The sequence below is a fragment of the Ceratosolen solmsi genome, unplaced genomic scaffold (assembly GCF_000503995.2).
Source record: "Ceratosolen solmsi marchali unplaced genomic scaffold, CerSol_1.0 scaffold31, whole genome shotgun sequence".
NCBI classification, from domain to species: Eukaryota; Metazoa; Arthropoda; class Insecta; order Hymenoptera; family Agaonidae; genus Ceratosolen; species Ceratosolen solmsi.
In genome coordinates, this window is record NW_011948432.1 from 2,353,607 (window position 1) to 2,375,649 (window position 22,043).

At 29.0% G+C, this 22,043-nt stretch overlaps 1 protein-coding gene across 3 annotated transcripts in view; it reads right to left on the reverse strand.

The window, feature by feature from the left end:
• igl (IQ calmodulin-binding domain containing protein igloo) overlaps positions 1 to 21,443 on the reverse strand; it is a 99,663-nt gene extending 78,220 nt beyond the window's left edge. For all 3 annotated transcript variants that reach the window (XM_011502197.1, XM_011502199.1, XM_011502198.1), the window contains exon 1: positions 21,225 to 21,443. In XM_011502197.1, coding sequence (XP_011500499.1) covers positions 21,225 to 21,345 — 121 coding nt within the window. In that variant the 5' untranslated portion in view covers positions 21,346 to 21,443. The remainder of the gene's footprint in view (positions 1 to 21,224) is intronic.
• Positions 21,444 to 22,043: the final 600 nt, after the last annotated feature.

The following is a 22,043-nucleotide window of genomic DNA, read 5'->3' on the forward strand; positions in this document are numbered from 1 at the left end:
ACATTAAAACGAAGCTCATTACTTTATTTATTATTCTTCGGACTTATAAAATTTTACATATGAACAATAAGTAGATCAGGAACAATTATTATTCTTTGAATTAGCTATGTTAGGCCAATATTTGGTGTATCGATGGATATCTATGATGAACCACTTGGACACATTGAGGTCTAAAAAAAATTCTTATTATACATTATGTTCTTCATATAAACTGCGCAATGATAAAAAAAAAAATATAATATTTTATTACGTTTCTCAACTATCGTTGTAAAATTAAATTCATAACTTTAAAAATCAATGAAGCATGTATATATTATTAAACTTTGAATAATATACTTTTTCGACGATTCTTATAAATAATATTACCATATTGTTATTTGAATTACGATACATTTTTATCAAATTGATTTTTTGTCTGTTTTAAATTCAAGAGTTGCAACTTATCAAGCAATATAAGATCTCATTACGTAATGAGTTTGCTTAGAATATTAATAACTAGCGACTATAAAATCTTATATACACGATCACGTTTTTTTTTTTTTTTTTTTTCCCTATAACTTAAACGTTAAAAAAGAAAAACGACAAGTGGAGATAGTCAAATTAAGAATTAATACAATTCATGCTGTCGCTTTAAATTTGAATACAGTTTAATTAATAATATGTCGGAAAGAATGTTATAAGAGTTTTTGGTAATGCTCGATTTATGTGATAATTTGATAATAACATTATAAAACTATAATTCTCTTGAGCGTAATGAAGTCGAATGGAAGAGCAAAGTGGATAAATCATACTTGTACGATATATTTAATATATTTTAGCGAAAATATTATCAAGATTGTGAAAATAATGGGCCGGCTTTACAAAATTTATCATTACATTTGATTTACATGCCTTGTAAATCTTACAAGAAAGCACCAGGGAACTAAGACGTTTGGATATTACGCAATACCGTTCTTTACCGAAAGAGAAGCTGATCGAAGGAGTGGCGACGGTAACCATAATTTTGATCATCTCTCATTGTCAAATTAAATTAAAAATTATTGAATAGAAAAGGGTAAGCTGATCGTTGGATGGTAGTGCATCGTAACATCTCAAATAACATTTGCCAAAACTCAAGTAGCGAATTTCGAGGAGCGGATCGCGTGTAAATCTCATCGCATATATAAATCATACGTGGCGATATTTATAGATTTCGCGTATCGTATACAATAGTGGCGTATCGCGCACTAGAAACAATTTCACGCTGGTGAGGATTGCGCAAGTCGAAAAGTAGGTTCGCGTAACGTCATTGAAATTAATGGCGTCATATTCCTTGTGGCTGAGCATCGATCAAACGCGCGACATTGAAAATTCTCGCTTCCCGCGAAGGAGAACGCATTACATGAGTGCGGGACGACAGAGAGAAATAGTTATGAAGTGCACGTGCGAGTATTGTGGTCGCTTGGCACAACTGAATCCTGATTGTGTAAATAATACTAACTTTTTACCTCCCCGCGATGACTACGGCTCCACCCCTTTTTACCTTCGCCACGACTTTCCACTCGACTCTATTAAACGAGTGTGAATGCTCTACTTTATCGACCGCGACTTTCCCTGCACGTAAATGAAAATTGCTTTATTATTTAGGAAGAATTGTTGATAATTGACGATAATGCCTTTTTATGGCGAAATAATTGATTTATAAGGTAGAGATATTATTTGTGCTTGAGCTTTAAGAAATCCGTAGTATTGTAAACGGCCAAACGGTATAATTCTCAATACAATTTTTCATTTATCCTGCAATTGCAAATTAATAAATTTTTTTCCATTTAATTCTAAGATACGGATAAACGGCTCAGCATACAATAACATATACGAATAATTAATTAGATCTTTCTCATTCAAACAGTTAAGCAGTCGTGCATAATATTTAGTTTAGTCAAGATAGTTGTTTACGTGATGTGTAAGCATTTTTAAATAAGTTTAATTAATTGAAGAAAAAAAAATGAATTTGTTGACAATACTGTTTTTCTATTCTATTTTAAGACTGCATCTTTATCAATTTGTAAACTATTTCAATGACTATAAAATTTATGTATTTACTCTAAAAGTCGTTATCTCCATTCAATTTATAACTCTTATATATCCTTAAGTTTTTCGTCAATTTTCCGCACATAACATATATATATATATATATATATATATATATATATATTAATTTAACATCAATTAATTTTAAAAAGCTTCTAAGTTTTATTTATAAACTTTTTTCTATAAAACGATTACGATTATTAATATTAAAAATAATGGAATTTTATACATTATACACTTAGCGATTTTCTCGAGTAAGTTAATAATTACATAATTTAATACTAATTATAACAGACTTTGTATTCAAATTGATGTACTACTAAGAAGATTTAAAATCGATTTAAAATAAATAAGACTATTGAAGTTGAAATTGAAATCGATTATTGGCCAATAATTTATAAGAAAATAAATATAAATTGACTAAATTATTTTATGAAACGTATTAAAAATATAATTATTGCTAATTAATCACATCAGATACAATTTACAAATAATATACACGATTCCAAGGTAATGTCTAAAAAAATTCATCCAACATATAATTCATTTGATTTGAAATTCTTTAGATTAAACGGATAACAATGAGAAATTATAAAATAATCCATAAAATGATAGGCATGATTTACAGGAGCATTAAAAGCTCATTGCAAATTTACATTGTGAAAAATCACTTGTTGTCCTTTAACATTAATGGTAACCTCTTTATAAATCGTCCCTCCACATTCTCCACATTCAAACATGAAAGAATCGCGTTCGCGCATTATTTATCTTAAAATACCCTGGCTCCCATAAATATGAAAGAAACGTAGTAGCAAAGTGGTCGAATGGCATTGCTAATTTACGGCTTTCCAACTCGAAAGTTTTTTTTTTTTTCTCCAACACGTGCCGATTGGCGGCGAGATGCGGAGGTGAATATCACGGCAGTCCGACTTATTGAGCGTACGCACACTACGCAAATAATAATGAAGGACTCAAATACCAAAATGTTCACTTAATTATATTGGACGCTACGATTATCGCGTGAGAAATGTACGCACGCGTGCTAAGTACGTAGTTGCGCAGCCCAGTGTAATTCGATAAAATTCCATCATAAATAATACTACAAATTTTTCATTATATATTCATTATTTTGTGATCTATATGTTTGTTCTTTCTTTCCATTTCATTTATTTTATGACGTTCGCTCCTCCTAAATTACGACAGTTACATTATTCACATGAATTATTATTATATTATACAAAATTCAAACAGCTAAATCTTGTATTAACTTACGTTTTTATGTATAAATATATAAATCCACAATTAAATTGATAATTTGTTATTTGTTTCCTATAATATAGTAGAAACCCTGTAGCTTACTAAATTCTACTTAAAACTATTTTGTATTTTTTACACGCGCACACACATACATACATACATACATACATACATACATACATACATATATAAATAGTTAAATAACATGCGTATACACGCTCACACACAGAAAAGTTCACGCTTATTCTAAAAATATGTCAAGAAATATAATGTAAATATTAATGTAATATAAATAATATAATATAATATACCAATGAATATACGAATAAAATAAAATATTTAAATCTTTATATTATAATCTATAAAATGATTGATAATTATAAATTATTATTACAAAATGTAACGAATAATTTAAAAGTAACTATCGAAAAGGAGCAAAAACAAAGACAAGAGCTTTAGTTTGAAATTGTTCCTACGAATAAAAAAAAAAAACTGTAGCCACAGTCCAAGTTTTTGTAAAATGATATTCAACGATATCATAACGATGACATACGAAATCCACGTGACTTTATGCATGATCAATTAAATATACTAGAATGTATCATACACAAATATAAATAAATAAGTATATAATTTCAACAATAATCAAATATACAATTATATAAAGAGTTGAAAAATATTAAATTACCATTCGTTTTAATTAAATTTTTGAATATCAACAAAGAGTATTGAAGAAATATTTAAAATAAATTAATAAAAATTGAAACATATAACACTGTAAGCTATGTGAAAATTATTAATTCATAATTAATTTTATAATTTTGTTAAATTCAATTAAATATAATACGCAAAGAATGTTCGTAAATTAAAAATATAAATTTATCGATTTTAACGATAATTATCATTCACAATTAAGTATCAACTAAAATTGCCTTTGCTAATGAATATTACGTGATAATAGCAGAAAGTATTTACAATAATGACAATAATAATAAGAATAACAATCTGACAAGCTCATAAATCCAATATGTATTAAGTTAGTTAAGAATGCATAACAAAAAATCTGAACAAATGATAACAGAATAGAATTTATTTAGCACATAAATTAATTGTGTATTTTATCGAATTGAAAGATGAAATTTGTTAAATAACGCTTTTGTAATAAAAACAAATAATAATGATCATATGAATTGTAGTTTTTATAAATATTCTTTCAATATATACATATATGTATATACTGTTAAAAATTTTTAAAGCATGTAAAAATAAATAACATTATTACAATAATTGTTTCTATTCATTTTATCTATTTAATTTAGACACTTTTTTATTTGATTTATATTAATTCAATATTAAAGGTAAAAATATATTTAGATATTTTATAATGAAATAAAGTATGACCAGCAAAGTAAGATCGTTTAAATAACTTAGTTATATTTTTTAAAATAATTACTTTAAGTTAATAAAAAAAATATAAATTGTACAAAAACATCTATCGTCAATAATCGAATCAATTTGATTTATTTCTTAACGCAGAAACCTATGATTAACTAAAGAACTGGTAGCTTCAATATACAAATTTAGATATGATTTTTCGTAAAATGTTCGATAAATACACTTTCATAGCATAAAGCCTCTTTTACTAAATTACATCAAAATATTGTTTACTAGCAATAAACTTTGTATTACACGAACAAAAAGAAGATTGTATTTCGAATTAATGAAATAAATAATCTTTATAGATAATGAAGAGCGATTTAAAAAATAATTATAAAAGATTTTAGTGTGACTAATATAAAGTTAATAAAGCATATTGTAGCTAAATGTTTTAACAAATAGAAGGGTAGTAGTTAATTAACTAATTATATGATTATTTAATTATGTTCTGGGGAGTAGAGATCATATCATATGACTAATTGTACGAACATATCAAACTTCATTTCCAACTATTCGAGAAAATGACGAATAACGACTTTAAGGTGTAGTCATTGGTAATTCTATACATGTAGAGTAAATGTGGACGAAAATCGCATCTAAGCACATAGAATCATGTAATGTTCTGCTTTATGTTCCTCATCGATCACGTTGCGTATTTATAAATATACAAGTCGAGTGCGACTGAATAAAGTACCCCAAGTCGTTAAACTGTAAAAACATTTACCGAAAACTCGTCAACGTGTACAATTTAATATATGATGTTCACCGCTTTAATAGAAACTCAATGGTACGTAATTGTTAAATTGCCTTATTTCGCTATTTCTGCATAATTATAATAACCATAATACGATATATATATATATATCTTGCCTTCCGTAAATTTGACAAATTATCGGCCGATTAGTGCCTATCATTTATAAATGTATATTGGTTTCTAAATCTTTCTAACTATCTACAATTATTAAATAAATTTATGTAAAATTCACGAAAAAAGAAAATTGCGTATAAAAATTTCCTTCGATTATTTCCAATAATATCGGTAAAAATAGGAAGAAAATTGTATTTTTAATTCGATTCACCGAAACAAATACACATTCAATAACTGATAATATCACAACAAATCTACGTTATTATAAATTTTTTAATAAAAAATAATAATCAATACATTGTTGCAATATTAATTATTGAAGTAACTGAAATAAATTTTTAGAGAAGTTTTTGTTTACTCGCATAAAATTTAGTTATAATTGCAGTTTAATTAGTAGGTAAAGTTAATGATAAATTAGTCGTATTGTCTGATTAGTTTAATTCTGGCGAAACTCGCATTCAGTGTAGAGAAAGACTAATTAAGCGTAATAAAATTTGTATTGAAAAATCAATTCTACCATTTGATAAAAATAATTTCATTCACGTGACTAAATAATTAGTTCTGTAAGTTAAGAAATGATTGCAGAATGATGAAAATCCTAAATATAAATAATTATCTTGATAAGTAATATAAATAATGGCGCACAAAGAATGTCATGCAATTATTATTACGCGTTAGTTGAGTTTAAGTATTTGTCGAGCTTTTGCATTAATTTTAAAATTAATTATTCTCTTTAAATTCATGTAAGAGGACAATCATCTTCAAAAAAAAAAAAAAAAAAAAAAAACGTTATCAGCAATTCTGTATTCGTATCCTGTGTATTCATTACTTTTGCACAAACATTATTCAAAAGCATATTATTCGTCATAATTTTAAAGAAAATTATTTCCAAATATTTACAATTAATAAATAGTTTTAAAATCATGTTATGATATGATAAAATCATGAAAATAAAAAAATTAATTACATTATTATAAACAAAATTTTTAATTATTAATTTATTATTAGATCTTATGTAATTTTTCTTCCTCCAATATCCTCTAAATAATAGTAAAAACTCTTCTTGGATACTTCGCTTACGCTACACCCTCGACTTTTTTTTATAGTTAATCATTATAATTATAACCCTTATAGATTTTATAAATTAATGATCATTAGTAGCCAGCCGCTAATGAAACCGACACTTTAATATGTCAATTAACGAAATATTAATATGACCGCACTATCATACCACTTGAATAAATCGTAATTAATTTCAAATAAGTACAGCCTAATAATCACTTAATTGGAAGAGTGAATGCACTGATAGACGACATCCTGCCGGACTCTATTAATCCTCGGACTTGTAAATTGCCATTTCACTATGCATACATTTTTCAGTTCCATGTCCTCGATATCGGCGGATCCGCGCCGATTAACTCGACCACTTTTTAACGTCTGCCACGTGAACGGCAAAAGAGCAGTGACAGACAGGAGTAAATGGCGTTATTGGGCGCCATGATTGACGCGATCACGTCAGGAATTGCATGGCAAACTGCCGTTATGGGCGTTCCCGAGCCTCGAGCAGACAAAACTTCAGGTTGGCGTTATGTGGACATACTTTCTTAATTAACCAGCACCTTCGACCACCCTTGAACCCGCAACTAATCATCCCACTTTTTATAACGATAATCTTTGTATTTTCAAAGAAATAGACAAATAATATATATTTTTGTCAATTCCATGCTCGATCGTAATTCTACAACATGCAGCCGCTTTTCAACTTATAAATCTTTAATACGTAAAATATGCGTTCCCTTTAAGTGCGCGTCTGCCTGCGTTTTTCAAATAATTTTAAGGACATCTCAAATTTATGACGATAGAGGTGATTCGATGTCGATTTATAAAAAGTCATGTGTTTATGAATTTAGAAAATGTTTCATCAAATTTTCGATAATTTTAGACATCGCCTATTGTAGGAAATAATTATTAAATTAATTATTTTATGAATTATTAAATGTGTTATTTTCAAGCGATATGCTGCTGGACAAATAATCCGACTCGGAAAATGAATTGAATAAGGATTTCAATTATTTATCTTTCCTTGTGTCAACTTCATAAAATACGAGTCAAAAAGGAATCTCGTTATTTATTCGAATAAAAGTTTACCTAATATGAAATAATTTATAATTTATGAATTCCATTTGCCACTCAATTTTCTAATTAAAGAGGTTATATATACTTTTATAACGTATAAGAATAAATTTACGCTTTTATTGAAATATTTTATTTGAAGATAAATCAAAAATTGATATATATATATATATATATATATATATATATATATACATACCCTACGATATGTGGTGAGCCTCCATTAATTTACTACTAATAATCTAATCGAATACTTTATGCATATCACACACACTTACATATATATATATATATATATATATATGTATAAAAACATTTTTCAATATGCATACATTTGTACAAATATTTACGTCTTAATATCAACTCGAATCTTATTTTAATTTCTCATAAAAAGAAATATTTTAATAAATTAATGTGACAAATATATTATTAATTTACCGAACCAGTATTTTTTATACAATATGGTTTATTTGCTCATAAAACATATCAAATAATTTATTACTTGAAAAAATATACATTTTTTCATAAGTATATATTGAAAAATAAATTACAAATCTTGATTAATTACAGTTACTATTTGAAATTCTTAAAAATCAAAAATATCTATAATTACGTCATTTTATTATACACGCAATCGAAATACAAATATATATATATATATATATATATATATATATATGCATACAAAAAAAAAACTATGCAATTTTAAACATTAATAAATTTTACGAATTCAAAAGAGTCAAATGACTAAAGTGAATAATATGTTAAAAAAATATCAGATGAAAGTCCGTAGAATAGCATTGATAATAAATAGATATAGATTAAAGTGAAGAAACCTTCCATCGTCTTCTTACATTCAGAAAATTCAATATCAAATGGAAATATTTATATTTTCAGTAAGATATATCTTATTTTATAAAAGTAAAGCTGTCATTTCTAAGACTGAAATTATTACGTAAATGATAAGTAAAAATTTGTTGTCTCGCTACACGAACGTTATTTTCAGCAGTAATAAGATTTACTAAATATATTATTTAATATAATAATTTATTATTTTGAATGAATTATTAGACAATTTTAGAGATTTTAATACTAGAAAAATAACATGAATTTATTATGAATAAATATATATTTTTGAAAAATGTAAAGATGCATTTTAATTTCCTATAAATATTAATATAAATTAACTTAACGAAAGACAATTAGTATAAGATTAAAAGATTGATTCAAATTCAAAATTACAATAATTATATTATGATATAACAAAAATACTTTTAAATGTTTACAATTTGGTTGATGAATGTATCAGTAGAAAAGTATATTAATGTCCTAAATATTAACAATTATGATGATATTTTTCTATGTATAATGTACTCTCAATTCAATTAACGTATAATCGCGTAATGAAACTTCACATATCAAATTATCGAGAATAAGAGAAAAATAAAATAACTAACATATATTGTCTTATAAAAAGAAAATGATGAAACAAATTTAAATTATTTGAAACAAAAATATGTTTTCTAAATACAATGAAAAATTCAAGCTTCGATTCTACTTCTAAATCTAATTTTAAATTATGTAATTTAAAAAGAATATTTGAGCATTTTTTTTTTAAATGAATAAAAGAAATTTTTTACAAAATAATGGAAGCTTCTGGTTTGTGAAATTTATTACATTATGAATTTTTCACTCCCTTTGAAACTATTTCCTACTTATTTCTTTATTTTCTTCCAAATATCATCACACATAAAATTGTGTAAATTGTGTAAAAATGTATAAAATGTAAATTATTTGTAAAAAATATTTACAAATTTTAACATTTGAATGTTAATTTTTTATCAATATGGCTTATCAAAAAAAAAAATTTGCAAAAAACAGTTTAGAAATTAAATTAAAAAAAAAAAAAAAAAAAAAAAAAAAATCAAGTTTAATTAGTAACTCACAATGTCTTTGAGTACAAAGTAAGTATGTTTGAATCACTTAAATATTTATTGAAGTTACCAATACAACTGTATTCAACTAAATTATATATTTTTTAATTAACTCAAATTACTTTTACTGTTCAATTTTTAATTTCAAATATAACAAGCTTTATAGAAGCTTTGATTCCATCCGTTATTTTCTAAATTTCAATATTCACTTACTTCTTTATCATCCATACATCATTTCTATTACATACATAAACTGAATACATACTGAATACATAAAACACGCACTGTTTTTAATATGAATTATTTGTTTTACAAAGATGAAATTTATTATCCAACAGAATTCTTATGCGAATTTATTGCATAAAAAGCAAGCGGTTGATATTCTTAATTTTTCAACTTGCGTGACGAAATTTTTTAGCCCTCCTATGTATTCGAGTTATTATCATCCATTATTATAAAGTATAATAAGATTTTAATAAAATTTAATAAAAATTTTATAAACCTAATCTACACCGTGCAGTTACAACATTATTTAGAGAAAATGTGTACATTTTAGTTAGTATAAACTTCATACACAGCATAATAAGAATAAATATTATTGACTATAATATGAAACTGGATATGTATGTCTATTGAAATAGAGGGAATAATTGACTTTTGATGGATTTTATGGAAAATTGATGGATTTTATTCTGACAAATAATGTGTTCAGATAAAAATTGTAATAAGCATCTACATGCCAAACTTTTGTTAAAATTAAAAATCAAATTAAACACGAGGATTATCTCACAACCGTTCGCAACATTCTGAATCCTTGGACGATAAAATATGCCATCACGTGATTGCAGGACAATGAAACATTATCGGTTATGGTGTTTGGAAAATTTGAAAATAAAAATGTCACTCGTGCAGATATTCTCCAGTGATTCAGCAACTCGCCTTCGTTTGTCAACCAAATCGTATCTTCGAGTAGCGTCGGAAGTCTAGCGAATCGCTTTTTATTGATTCGCTCGCTCGGAATACGTCGCCCATGTAAAACGTTGACGCTCCTCTCCGATTCGATCGGCAGCTCCGATACAATCGTTCGCCTGCCGACGGACGGACGCATGGACTGTCGTCACGTCGTATGTATGTGTGCGTGCACGACCCTGGAGAACGCAGATAAATGCGGCAACCCCGACTGTGGACGTCAGTCGAAAAATCGATCTCTGGGTCAAAGACCCGGAAGTCCACCTGACACAGGCTTTTAAGTTTCTGCCCTCCTATCCCCTCCTCCCTCCCTTTCCCTTACCACGATCTCATATGTATATATATACATATATATATATATATATATATATATATATATATATACATACACATATCTTCTTGCATCTCTCGCTCATTAGTGGCTTAGCCGTTAACTCGAGTGTCTTATACTAAAATGGCTTTTAAATTCAAAGGGTTAAAAATGTGCTTGTATTTCTGAGAAATTATATACTTTTTGTTTTCGAGGCAATAATTGCATATTATGAAACTAGAATAGAATTTCACTTGAACTCTGCTTTTATTCGTAAAATTTCAGTACGTACTAAATAACTTTTTTAAAAAAAAAAAAAAATTACACCCTTGTATCTTTCTAATACATCTATATTAATTTTTCATTAATTTGGAAAATATTTTAAAAAATATTTCGTGAACAGTAACTGAAATTGAGCTGTCGATTGAAAAATATATCTCAATCGTTATGTATTAAATTAGTTGAATTTTTACAATTATATGTTAATAAGAATATTTCTATTGAAGTATTAATTCGAAATTAATTGGAAAAATCATTATCAATAATCAATAAATCAAATTTTTTAAATTGCAAAATCATATTAATTTCATATGTTGTATTCATTTTATCTTATGAACCATCAACTTAAAGAAATTGCAGCACAAATCCTATTCGAAAATTTTCAAAACATCGTCTTCGTTTACTTAACATTAATGTAATGATTTCAATATATAACTATTTTTTTACACAATGAGTAATGAAAAAAATTATTATTAAAAAACTTTTATGAAAATAATTGTGTTGCGTGTTTAACTATGACTTTATTAATATATAATTTTGTATAAGCTTTGATTTTTATTGAAAATTTATTAGACGATCTTTAAACGCGATAATACAGGAGTACTGAAAAAATTATAAGTAATATAATTATATTTGATGATGTAATGTAAATTGAATAAAATTATTCTTTCCAGTTAGAAAAAAACATATATATATATATAAAATTGAAACGAAAATAGAAAAAAAAATCAAAAAGTAACCAAATTATAAAAAAAAAATAACCAAAGCTGTTTATTAATATCAAAAAATCAATACATTAGCGTTATTATACGAAAAAAAGAAATAAAAAAAATTACTATTCAATAGTATATGTGTGTGTGTGCGTGCGTGTGTGCGTGTGTGTGTGTGTGTGTTTATGTATGTATGTATGTATGAATTCTTTTTGTTTTAACTCTAAATTTTAGTTGCGTAATAAAATTACATTAAATGAAAAATATGTGTGTGTGTGTGTTTATGTATGTATGCATAAATTCTTTTTGTTTTAATTCTAAATGTTAGTTGCGTAATAAAATGACATTAAATGAAAAATATCCAGCAAACTCGTAAACCAGTAGGTAGATAAATCTTTTTACCATTGTCATAAAGTATAATGTAATATCTTATAAAATATATTATAATATTCTTTGATTTCTATTTTTTTTTTTTTTTTTTTTTTTTTTTTTTTTTTTAATTATTAATAAAAATAATAAATGTTAATTTTAATATAATTGCTGATATATTATTGAGAAATATTTATAAAATTCAGTTAAATATATTACAGATCTGTATTACTAATATCATTAATAAATGATTTTTTTAAATGAGAATATTTTCTTTGATTATTGTATAATAATTTTCATTGATTTATAGATGCCGTATTTGAAAAATTAAATTGATATAACATTATACCTACATTATTAGCAAAACAATATTGTATTGTAAATCAATAAATAAAAGAAATGAGTATATACAAATTACAACTATGCATTATCAATGAAAATAAAACTATAAAAATTATTCTTTAATATTATGCCGAACTATTTTTGCACAAACGTTTTGCAAGATTAAACATTTTGTAATTGTTAAATTTTGTAGATCAATAATCTAAGATATTTCATTAATCTATAACTAAAATTTTGAAAAAATTATTTAGTCATGGCAATTTATTATTTTTCTTTGTTTTTAATCTTAAATTTAAACAAATGTTGGTTTTCAATGATTATATAATACATTATTTAATTATGTAGCTACGTTTTCCTTTCTTAATCCTTATTATTGTCCAATTACAGACAGTTGGAGATGAATGTAAAAGAATTAAAGAACGATAATTTTAAAATAACGATAAACGATATTTCAGTTTTCAACTGTTTGTCTGTCACACATCCATATTACTTTCCATGAAAGACTATTTTAACATTCCGAAAATACATAAGTAAGTAACGGTTATTAATCATTTATAAAATAATTTTTTTAAATAACGAGATACTCGTTCAAATGACGGATAGCCACCGAATAAGGAGAAGAAATATAATGAAGAGAATTAAAGGGAGTGAGCAGTGTTATTGTTGATTGTTTATATGGTTGCCGCATAAAGAGTAATGTAGGGTGCTCGATATGCCCTAAAATATATTTCACGTACAGATTTTCTTATTCGTTCTCCTCACACGTCTACGTAATCCACGCCCCGTAACAATGCCTACCCACGGTGCGCTTACCCGCGCTCGAAAAAAATTGCTGCAGGAAATCGTGTCGTAGCTAGCTTACTTCTCTTCGTCCCTCCCCCTTCCTTACTCACCCCTCCTACGATCCACCCTCTAAAAATAGACGATTTGCCAATTAGGTAGTAGTACGGTGACTTTGACCAGCGAGAAATGATATTTACTCAGAAGGGTAAGTGATATAGTGTATGATGGTGGTGGTGGTGGTGGTGGTGGTGGTGGTGGTGGTGGTGGTGGAGCAATGGTGGGAGCGGGACGAGGGGAGGTGGTGGCGGGTGTCGGTTGAGAGCTCCCATAAACTTGCTGTACCCATCAAGATATCGGCCTTCTAAGGAGGTCAGGACGGTCAGCACGCGATCGTCTCGGACGACGGCAACCGAACTTCCAAACACGGCGAATGACTCGCTCGATCGGAAAAACCAAATACATAAGTATAACCTGCCGGTGCACCCTTCAATTGCGCGGTGTCGATTGTGATGTATACGGGGCGAGCGACACGAGGGATCAATTTGTTGCTTTTTTCCGCTTTGCCTCGGCGTTTCCTGCTGCCCATAGTATTGATTTGAGTTAAAGTTTGTTTGATATGCCGCTCGAGATGTATAAGGCGATTAGCCAACGAAACCAGCTGAATCATTGCAAAGGTTATTGAACGATGCCTCGAGGTAATTTATTTAGGTAAACTTATTTGCATCTCCTTGAACGAATAATACGCACCACAAAATACCCTCATATTTTCTACAATCACTTTTGTTGCTCTCAGTTCCTCTTTTCGCATTATCTTTTTCTGCGCTCTGTGCTTCTAATGCGCTCGGAAACTTGCTTATCGCTCTAATGGAATGCGCAAGATTACACGATTTCTAGAAAGTTTATGTACTTTCGACGGTTAAGATAAATTGATGCGCACTTTGTGCACATTATCATCGCTAATTTAACATTTCTAATCCGAGGAAGGCAAGCATCATTGAGCGGATAAAATTATGTATAAACGATATTGTATAAAAGAGAAAAGTTTTTGACTTTTTGAAATAGAAAATTTTTATTTAAACGAATGATTGTAAATATTTAGAGGGAAAGACTCTACGGTCACTATAAAATTCTCAATTTTTGTTTTTGTAATATACAATTAACCTATTTATTCATCGACGTATTACATATAATTTAGTATTAATTTATTACACCAACTAAAACTATGAAACATTAAATGATCATGGACTCGAAACAATTTTTCTTTTATTTAATAGATATTAATGTAAAATTTAATAATAATAAATGATAATTCTATAATAATATATGCAATTTTATTATCATTGGTTAGATATAATAGAAATGTATTTCTTTACAAGCGAATTATATTGAACATTTATTACTTTATAATTCTACAGATACTTTATATACAATCATATATTATCATGAAATTATAATACTAAACTCTGGTTGTGGAAACCTAAAGATTTTAAGATAGTTGAATAATATTTGTTTGTAGAAGGAGAAATTGACGTAAAGTCTCGTCACAGCTTTAATATGCCTTGTAAATAAACAGATTGAAGGTTTTCTTCTACGAAATATAGCGAAATAATAAATATATATATATATATATATATATATATATATATTTATACTCTTTTCAAATATTCCAGTATGGTGGAAAAAATTAATAGGAAATTAGGAATTTTCTGTTGCAACGTTTAAAAATGTTCGTCTATGGTGATATGAAAATATACAGTACATTTTCCATTCGATAGAACATCATCAAATACACAGGAAAACTTTAGTGAATCATGCGAATAGAAATAAAAATATATTTAAACTTTTAATGACATTCGGTGTCATGAAATTATAATTTATGATATTAATAATTTATTTACACTTTTAATAACATTAAATGCCCATAAATTTTCTTATATTTTTCCTTGCATATAGAAATTTTATAACATTCCAAAAATATCATCATTATTCTGATAAATTACATCATAAAATTTCAAAATTTTTAGTTTTTCCATATACCATTATCTCTATATACTCATATAATAAGGTGTAATCCTTACATAAAGTTCCGATAAAATCGTAAAATCCTAATTTAATTTATCATCGTGTAATTATTATTAACGGTACGTCTAGATTTGATAATTCCAACTCGCGTATGTTACAATAATGAAATAATTTTTAATTGTCTTTTACAGGAGACTAAAATGTCAGTCCAATTACATGTTACTTCTAAAGTTAAAATAAGAAATCTCGATTTTACAGTCTAGAACTAATATAATCGACACAGATGAATTAAAATATTCAAACCACTGCACTATTGAATAGTGCATAAATGATTAAAATATGAAAATGCATGATTATCGAATCTAAAATTGTCTGGGTTAAAGACATTCATTATCGCCAAAAGAAAATATTTAATTAAAATCATCCATTAAATATAATTCAAATTAAAAGAGATTTTTTATTTGCTCAAACATTGTGTATACTTCAGAAAATCCTTGTTTCCTGATATTTCCTAATGCATAAGAAACTATGTTTCATACTTGGAAAATTCATATTTAATATTTACGTAATGACTATGTGAAAATGAATGACTATGTAAATGAATTTTTATTGCAAAACTAATACTGATGAGTTTCCGCCATTAAAATTAATACAAAATGAATGGACTCTAAGTAAAACTAAAATCTGCTATAGATTAAAGTAAGAGAGAAGACTAGTAAAGATTTTTTACTTAAAAAATCCAATGCACATTAATTCTTAAACATTCGATGAAAAACAATTATTAAAACAACGAAAAACAACGATTAAAATATCTGTTAATCGATTTACCACAAATTTTTTATTTCTTTCTTATATCGCATTGACATAAAATTTCATTAATAATATTTCCAAAGTAATAAATATAAGGAAACGTATTCAATTTTTATTAATATATATTATTTAACAAATATATTTATTTTATTTTATATTGAAAAATGTTTATACATTATTAGAGTTTTATTAGGATTTATAAATTATCAAGTTTAAAAGATTAAAAAAATAGTATAAGTTGTTTATGCAATAAATACTTTTTTAGAATTCTTCGCATTACAAAAATATTCCGTATAATCAATTAAATTATTTATTATTATAATGAATATTTAAATAATTAATATTCTTCAGATCATTGTATGTGTGCACGCGCGCGTATTGTTACTCTGTGTTAAAGTATTTAATTGTATATTAAAAAGTTCTGTATTAAACTCGGAAAATATATATACAACTGTTTTATTTAATTTATTTAATAGCATATATTCCAAGTTTTCAATTCTTATACAAAATTGCATTAATATGCTAATTATGTAATTATTAATTTGTGATAAATAATTTTCTAAACAAAATAATTTCATATGTATATATATATATATATATATATGTATATATATGTTATATTATATAATCTTCAAATAAATACATTAATTTATTATCATAATATATATTTGAATTTAATTTCTCTTACGTTACAATGTTTATCGTTAACAAATATTATATTTCGCACACTTTATTGACAATATCAATGATTATCTTTATGGGAATAATTTTTGATAAAAAATAATTCGATCCAATATTGAATTCTAAATATATGCTTTTCTCAATAATGACAAAATTTTGAATATAACAGTACATTATTTTTGAGTTATATGTTTCAATTTAGTTTATATATACATTTTTTAAAATAATAAATTTTATTTATTTATTTTTACTTGCAATGTATTTTTCATTGGTTACCACGGTTTGGCTAAACAAAGTAGGCTACGCCCTCCAAAAGTTTTACTATTTTAAAATAATTATATTATAATAATATACAATATCAAAGACAAATTTTTTTTTTTGTAAAATTAATAGTATATATATATATATATATATATTTGCTCAGTAACGTTTCTTAATATGATATATCAAAATTATTATTAAAAAAAGAAACAAATTCTCACATTAATATTAGTTCAAGTTTATATTTGTTTGAAAGACATACTTACTTTGCCGAGAAAGAAAAGTATTTCAATTATTTACGTTGTCTTTGTAATGTAAAAAGGAAAAAATTCAAGGTCAAAATTATTTTTATTTTTACTGATAAAAACTATTTTAATATAATATAAGCATAAAGATCCGATACTTTTTTACAAAAATAAAAACATTTTCATATACAAAATAAAAAAAAATTTATGCAAACTGTATAATAAAATGTATCATTTCATCAGAATCATTTTAATAGACGACGCAATTTTTATTTCAAACCACTTTTCAATTTGAATTTTTAATTTTTATTTTAATTTTATTTTTTTATTCGTACACAAGTTAATTATAAAAATTCGAAATGCGCAAATTGCATATAATTTTACTTATTTTCATTACTGTTAATTCAAAGCAATACACCAGTTGAGAAGAAAGAAAAATTAATAATTATTGTGTAAAGGCGATAGAAAATTTAAATTTAATAGTGAAAATTAAAAGTTAAAAATGAAAATATGAATAAAGAGACCATGAATTTTTATCTCTTTTTAAATAGATAATTTTAAAATTCAGCCATTACAAATAATAATGTAACATTTACATTTCAAGTACAATCTGTCACAAATTTTCTTTCTTTAGATTAAACGCAATATTAATTCCGTATATTGCTAGACTTTTTTTTTGTTATTACAAACAAAAACAAAATGAAAACCTTAATAATACTTTATAGATGATGAAAGTTCTTTACATTCGACTACCTATTGAATAAGCGATCCTCCCTCCGTCTTAATAACTTATCCAAATACGATTAAGCTTTTATCGTGAAAACATTTGTACTTTTTAAATGGCCCAAAAAGATTTTGCCAAGAAACATTAATCTCAAAATGGCGAGTAATGCAAGTTTAAAATGCACTCTCTGCAATGTCACAGTCTGTAATGTTGTGCGCTATTCCGGACGTCGTCTTCTCCCGACACCTGGCCCCTTTCCCCTCCCACCCTACAACGACAATGAATATATCGCGTTCGATTTTCTATGGAGACTCATTTATCCCCTTTAGCCCTCAATCAAATACCAAACGGGGATGAAAATTGCCAAAAAGTCAGCCTCACTCGCGTCCGCGTACTATCGAACAAATCGAAGGATTCGCTTTTTCGGGGAATTGAATTAAAATTGGTACACTTGGATCGTTGCCATGCCACGGGGACCGGGACACGTCCGCGAGGCGATCGTATATTCTCGGGGGGAGGGATGTTTGACGTCCGCACGAAAGGGAGTGCTGAGCGAACAACGTAATTAGAATTACTGACGATCGAGGGCCGGCGTACGACAATGCGAGGCCTTGGCTCGGGGTAAAAAGGCCCCGCTGCTCGAGCCTTCCGCCCAGTCGCCGTCACTGAATATCGTCCGAGGGTAAGAATGCCAGCGCCATGATCCCAGCCCCGTTAATTATCATAAAGGCTTCGCGTGCGCGCGTTATAAAGGGTCGTGGTTGGAGGGTGGAGGGCGCGGTCCCCACGGGCCGCGCAATTGATTTCTTCCGGCGCCAGGGGATCCGGCGGGGCCGTCGCCGACTGCATTGATAACAGTCGTCGACGTCGTCGCCGTAGTCGTCTGGCGCCAGGGAGGCACTCGTAAACGCGCCCGAGATTGTATATCTCTGTCCGGGAGACGACTTGGAATGTAGGTTACGTGGCTCCTTGGCTGCGGACACGATTTTTCGGGATGAGGTATGAGGAAATTACGGACTCGGCCAAAATTAGGCTGTCGGGCATCATCAGCTCGATCATTTTGTCTTTCGCGCCAGGGACTCGCGGGCCTATCAATTGCTTCGCGTAGGCAAATGTCAGGATGGGAGGCCAGGGCTGGAATGTTTTAGCGGCCGAATATGAAAGCGTGGGAGAATCAGCTGTCAGCTCGAGTATTTCAATAATGAAATGAAAATGCAAGACATAAGAATTTTTTAATATTGTTATCGGATGTTTTTTTTTTTTTTTTTTTTTTTTTTTTTTTTTTTTTGGATACTTTGTCATACTTTGTTATTATGGAGCGAGATTCCGTAATACCAAGTGGATAATAATTCCGTAGTATGTCAAAGTTCGTTACGACGGAATTGCGTAAAGGGGATTAATCAATCGATAATAAGTTTGCTTTTGCAAATGTAAGACAGAGTGCTGATTAAAATCATTGGAATAAAATCTATGAGATTTGATAAAATAATCGACAATAAGAAAGGATGTATTTGATAGAAGAAATACAATGTGTCCCGATTGTAATTTAATTGCTTTGCTTGACCTGAAAAGATTCATTTCTCCACATTGGAAAATAAAATTATAAACTCTACGTTAAATCCTTTCAATATCTGAAAATGTAAATTAAAAGATATAGAAATTAAAATTCTTGGAATATTATTCCTTTCATCTGATTTTCAAGTGCTATTCGTACAATTGTGTAGCTATTGTTGTCATTATTATTATTGGCATCATAATAATATTATTATTATGGTACTATACAATATTTTTTTAATAAAATCTGACTATATAAGATAAGTAACAATTGAAACATTAATATTGCTCGTGGATGCAAATGTCGTAAGTAAAACATGAGAATTTTACAAATAAAGTCGTCGGCAAATGAAAAGCTTAATATTCTCATTTATATGCACTTGAAATTACGTAGTCTTATATCAAAAACATCTATTTTCTTAAACATAAAGAAGTTATATAACATAGCAATAATATTTAATCAATAATATATCATTTAATATTATGTTAATGATAATAATAGTTTATTATATTGGGCATAATCAAGCATTTTATACGTTAAAGCGTTAATTCAAAACGTTGTACCTTAAATAAATAATTTTTAAATTGTAAACTGAATTGCATTTATTGTATCCATGTAGCTCTAATAATTTAATCAAAATTTTTTACAATTACGTTTTGATATAATATTTGCTTTTAATGAATGAAGCATGCGCATCAAATTTAATCCTAATGAGTTTAAATTACTTTTGCTCATTGCACGAAGAGATTTACTCGATGTCATAAATATATGGCGCTGTTCAAAAGCAAAAAGTTTACTTGCTTCGATTCAAGATAAAATTGTATATAAATTTTGAAAAATTGCTTTTCAACTCGTTCGCTCGATAATAAATGTTCTTTCAAACATTCATATCCAGCAAAATAAATAGTTATAAATCGCCAGCCTCGTACATATCCATTGAATTGAGAAAACTGTGCATCTTATCGAGGAGAATAACAATCGTCTATCCGAGCAGTAGTAGCAGCAGCAATAATTATAATTTGGGACATCAATTTTTAATAAGCAATGGTAATGTCTGTGTAATAAGTGCTGTAAAGCTGTAATTCATTATGTCTCGTCGTGTAAGCTCCTTCGATCACTAGACTTGATTAATTAAAGGAAAACTGTAAAGCTACAAAAACCAACAGCTGTCCCACATACTTTTCGGCTATCTTTCTTACGGCACATTTGTTTATCGGAATATCGTAATGCCCTCGTGGGTGTAATTATCGTCCCGCGCACGAGTCAATGAGACGGAGGCAGCTCGAAAAATTAAAAATAGTCCTTCGAATAAAAGTAATCGTAACGTAGGAAGGCCTGAAACCCCGAGCAACATCCACACGGAAAGCAAAATTGACGTGCGGCAAATGATCGGTCGATGGTCGATCGAGAACACAAAAGGATAAGGAAAGTAGCCGATATCGTTAAATCGGCATCTGATACACACCGCCGTTCTTGGTCTCGTCACCGATGAAGTCCCGCACGATGTCTTTGGCCGTCTCCTTGACGTCCTCCTTGGCCTCCTCGACGGCCTGCTGTATGCTTTCCTTACTGGTGTTGCAGCCCATCCCGTCGGTCGGCGCGCACCCACTCCTCCACGTCACGATCTTCTCGGGCTTCCACGTCCCGCGCGGCCGACCGGAGCCACGGCGTTACTACTGAGGACTTGGGGGGCAGGCAGGGCGCCGGGACAAGGCTACGATTACGTTAAGGCGACGGAATAGGGGAATAGGGGACTGGTGAACGGAGTGGATCGAATAAGGGGAGGGTCGCGGATTGGCCTCCTAGTGCGTCTAGGACTGCTGCCGAGGTTCCGGCTTAACGCATGACGGGTGGCCTTGGCCGATGATCGGTTAAAGTCTCTGCCTCGGTCGTGGTCGTCCCTAGCTCGGCGTCGCGGGACGCACTGATGTCGCGGCGGACCCCGACGTCGCTTCGCCTCGACGACCCTGCCCTTGCCGGCGCGACGAGAGCCGCGCGCCAGACCGCTCGATATATAGGTATAGTACAGTGCGGGACCTCGAGGGAAACGCGCCGCCGGGGTGGGGCGAGCGCTCCGAGTAAACACCGTGAAAGGAGGGCCACGCTAGCTGCTGTGGTGCGAGGAGGACCGAGGAGGACCGAGGAGGGCTGCCGATAATGTCGAATGAGCCGTGGCCGTGGGAGACAGTGGTCGGCTACGGGGCCGGGTATCGGCGGGCGAGGTTTTGGGCGAACGTTTTGGCGGAGAGTAGTTGATTAAGGGTGGTTTTTGGGTGGGAGGGAT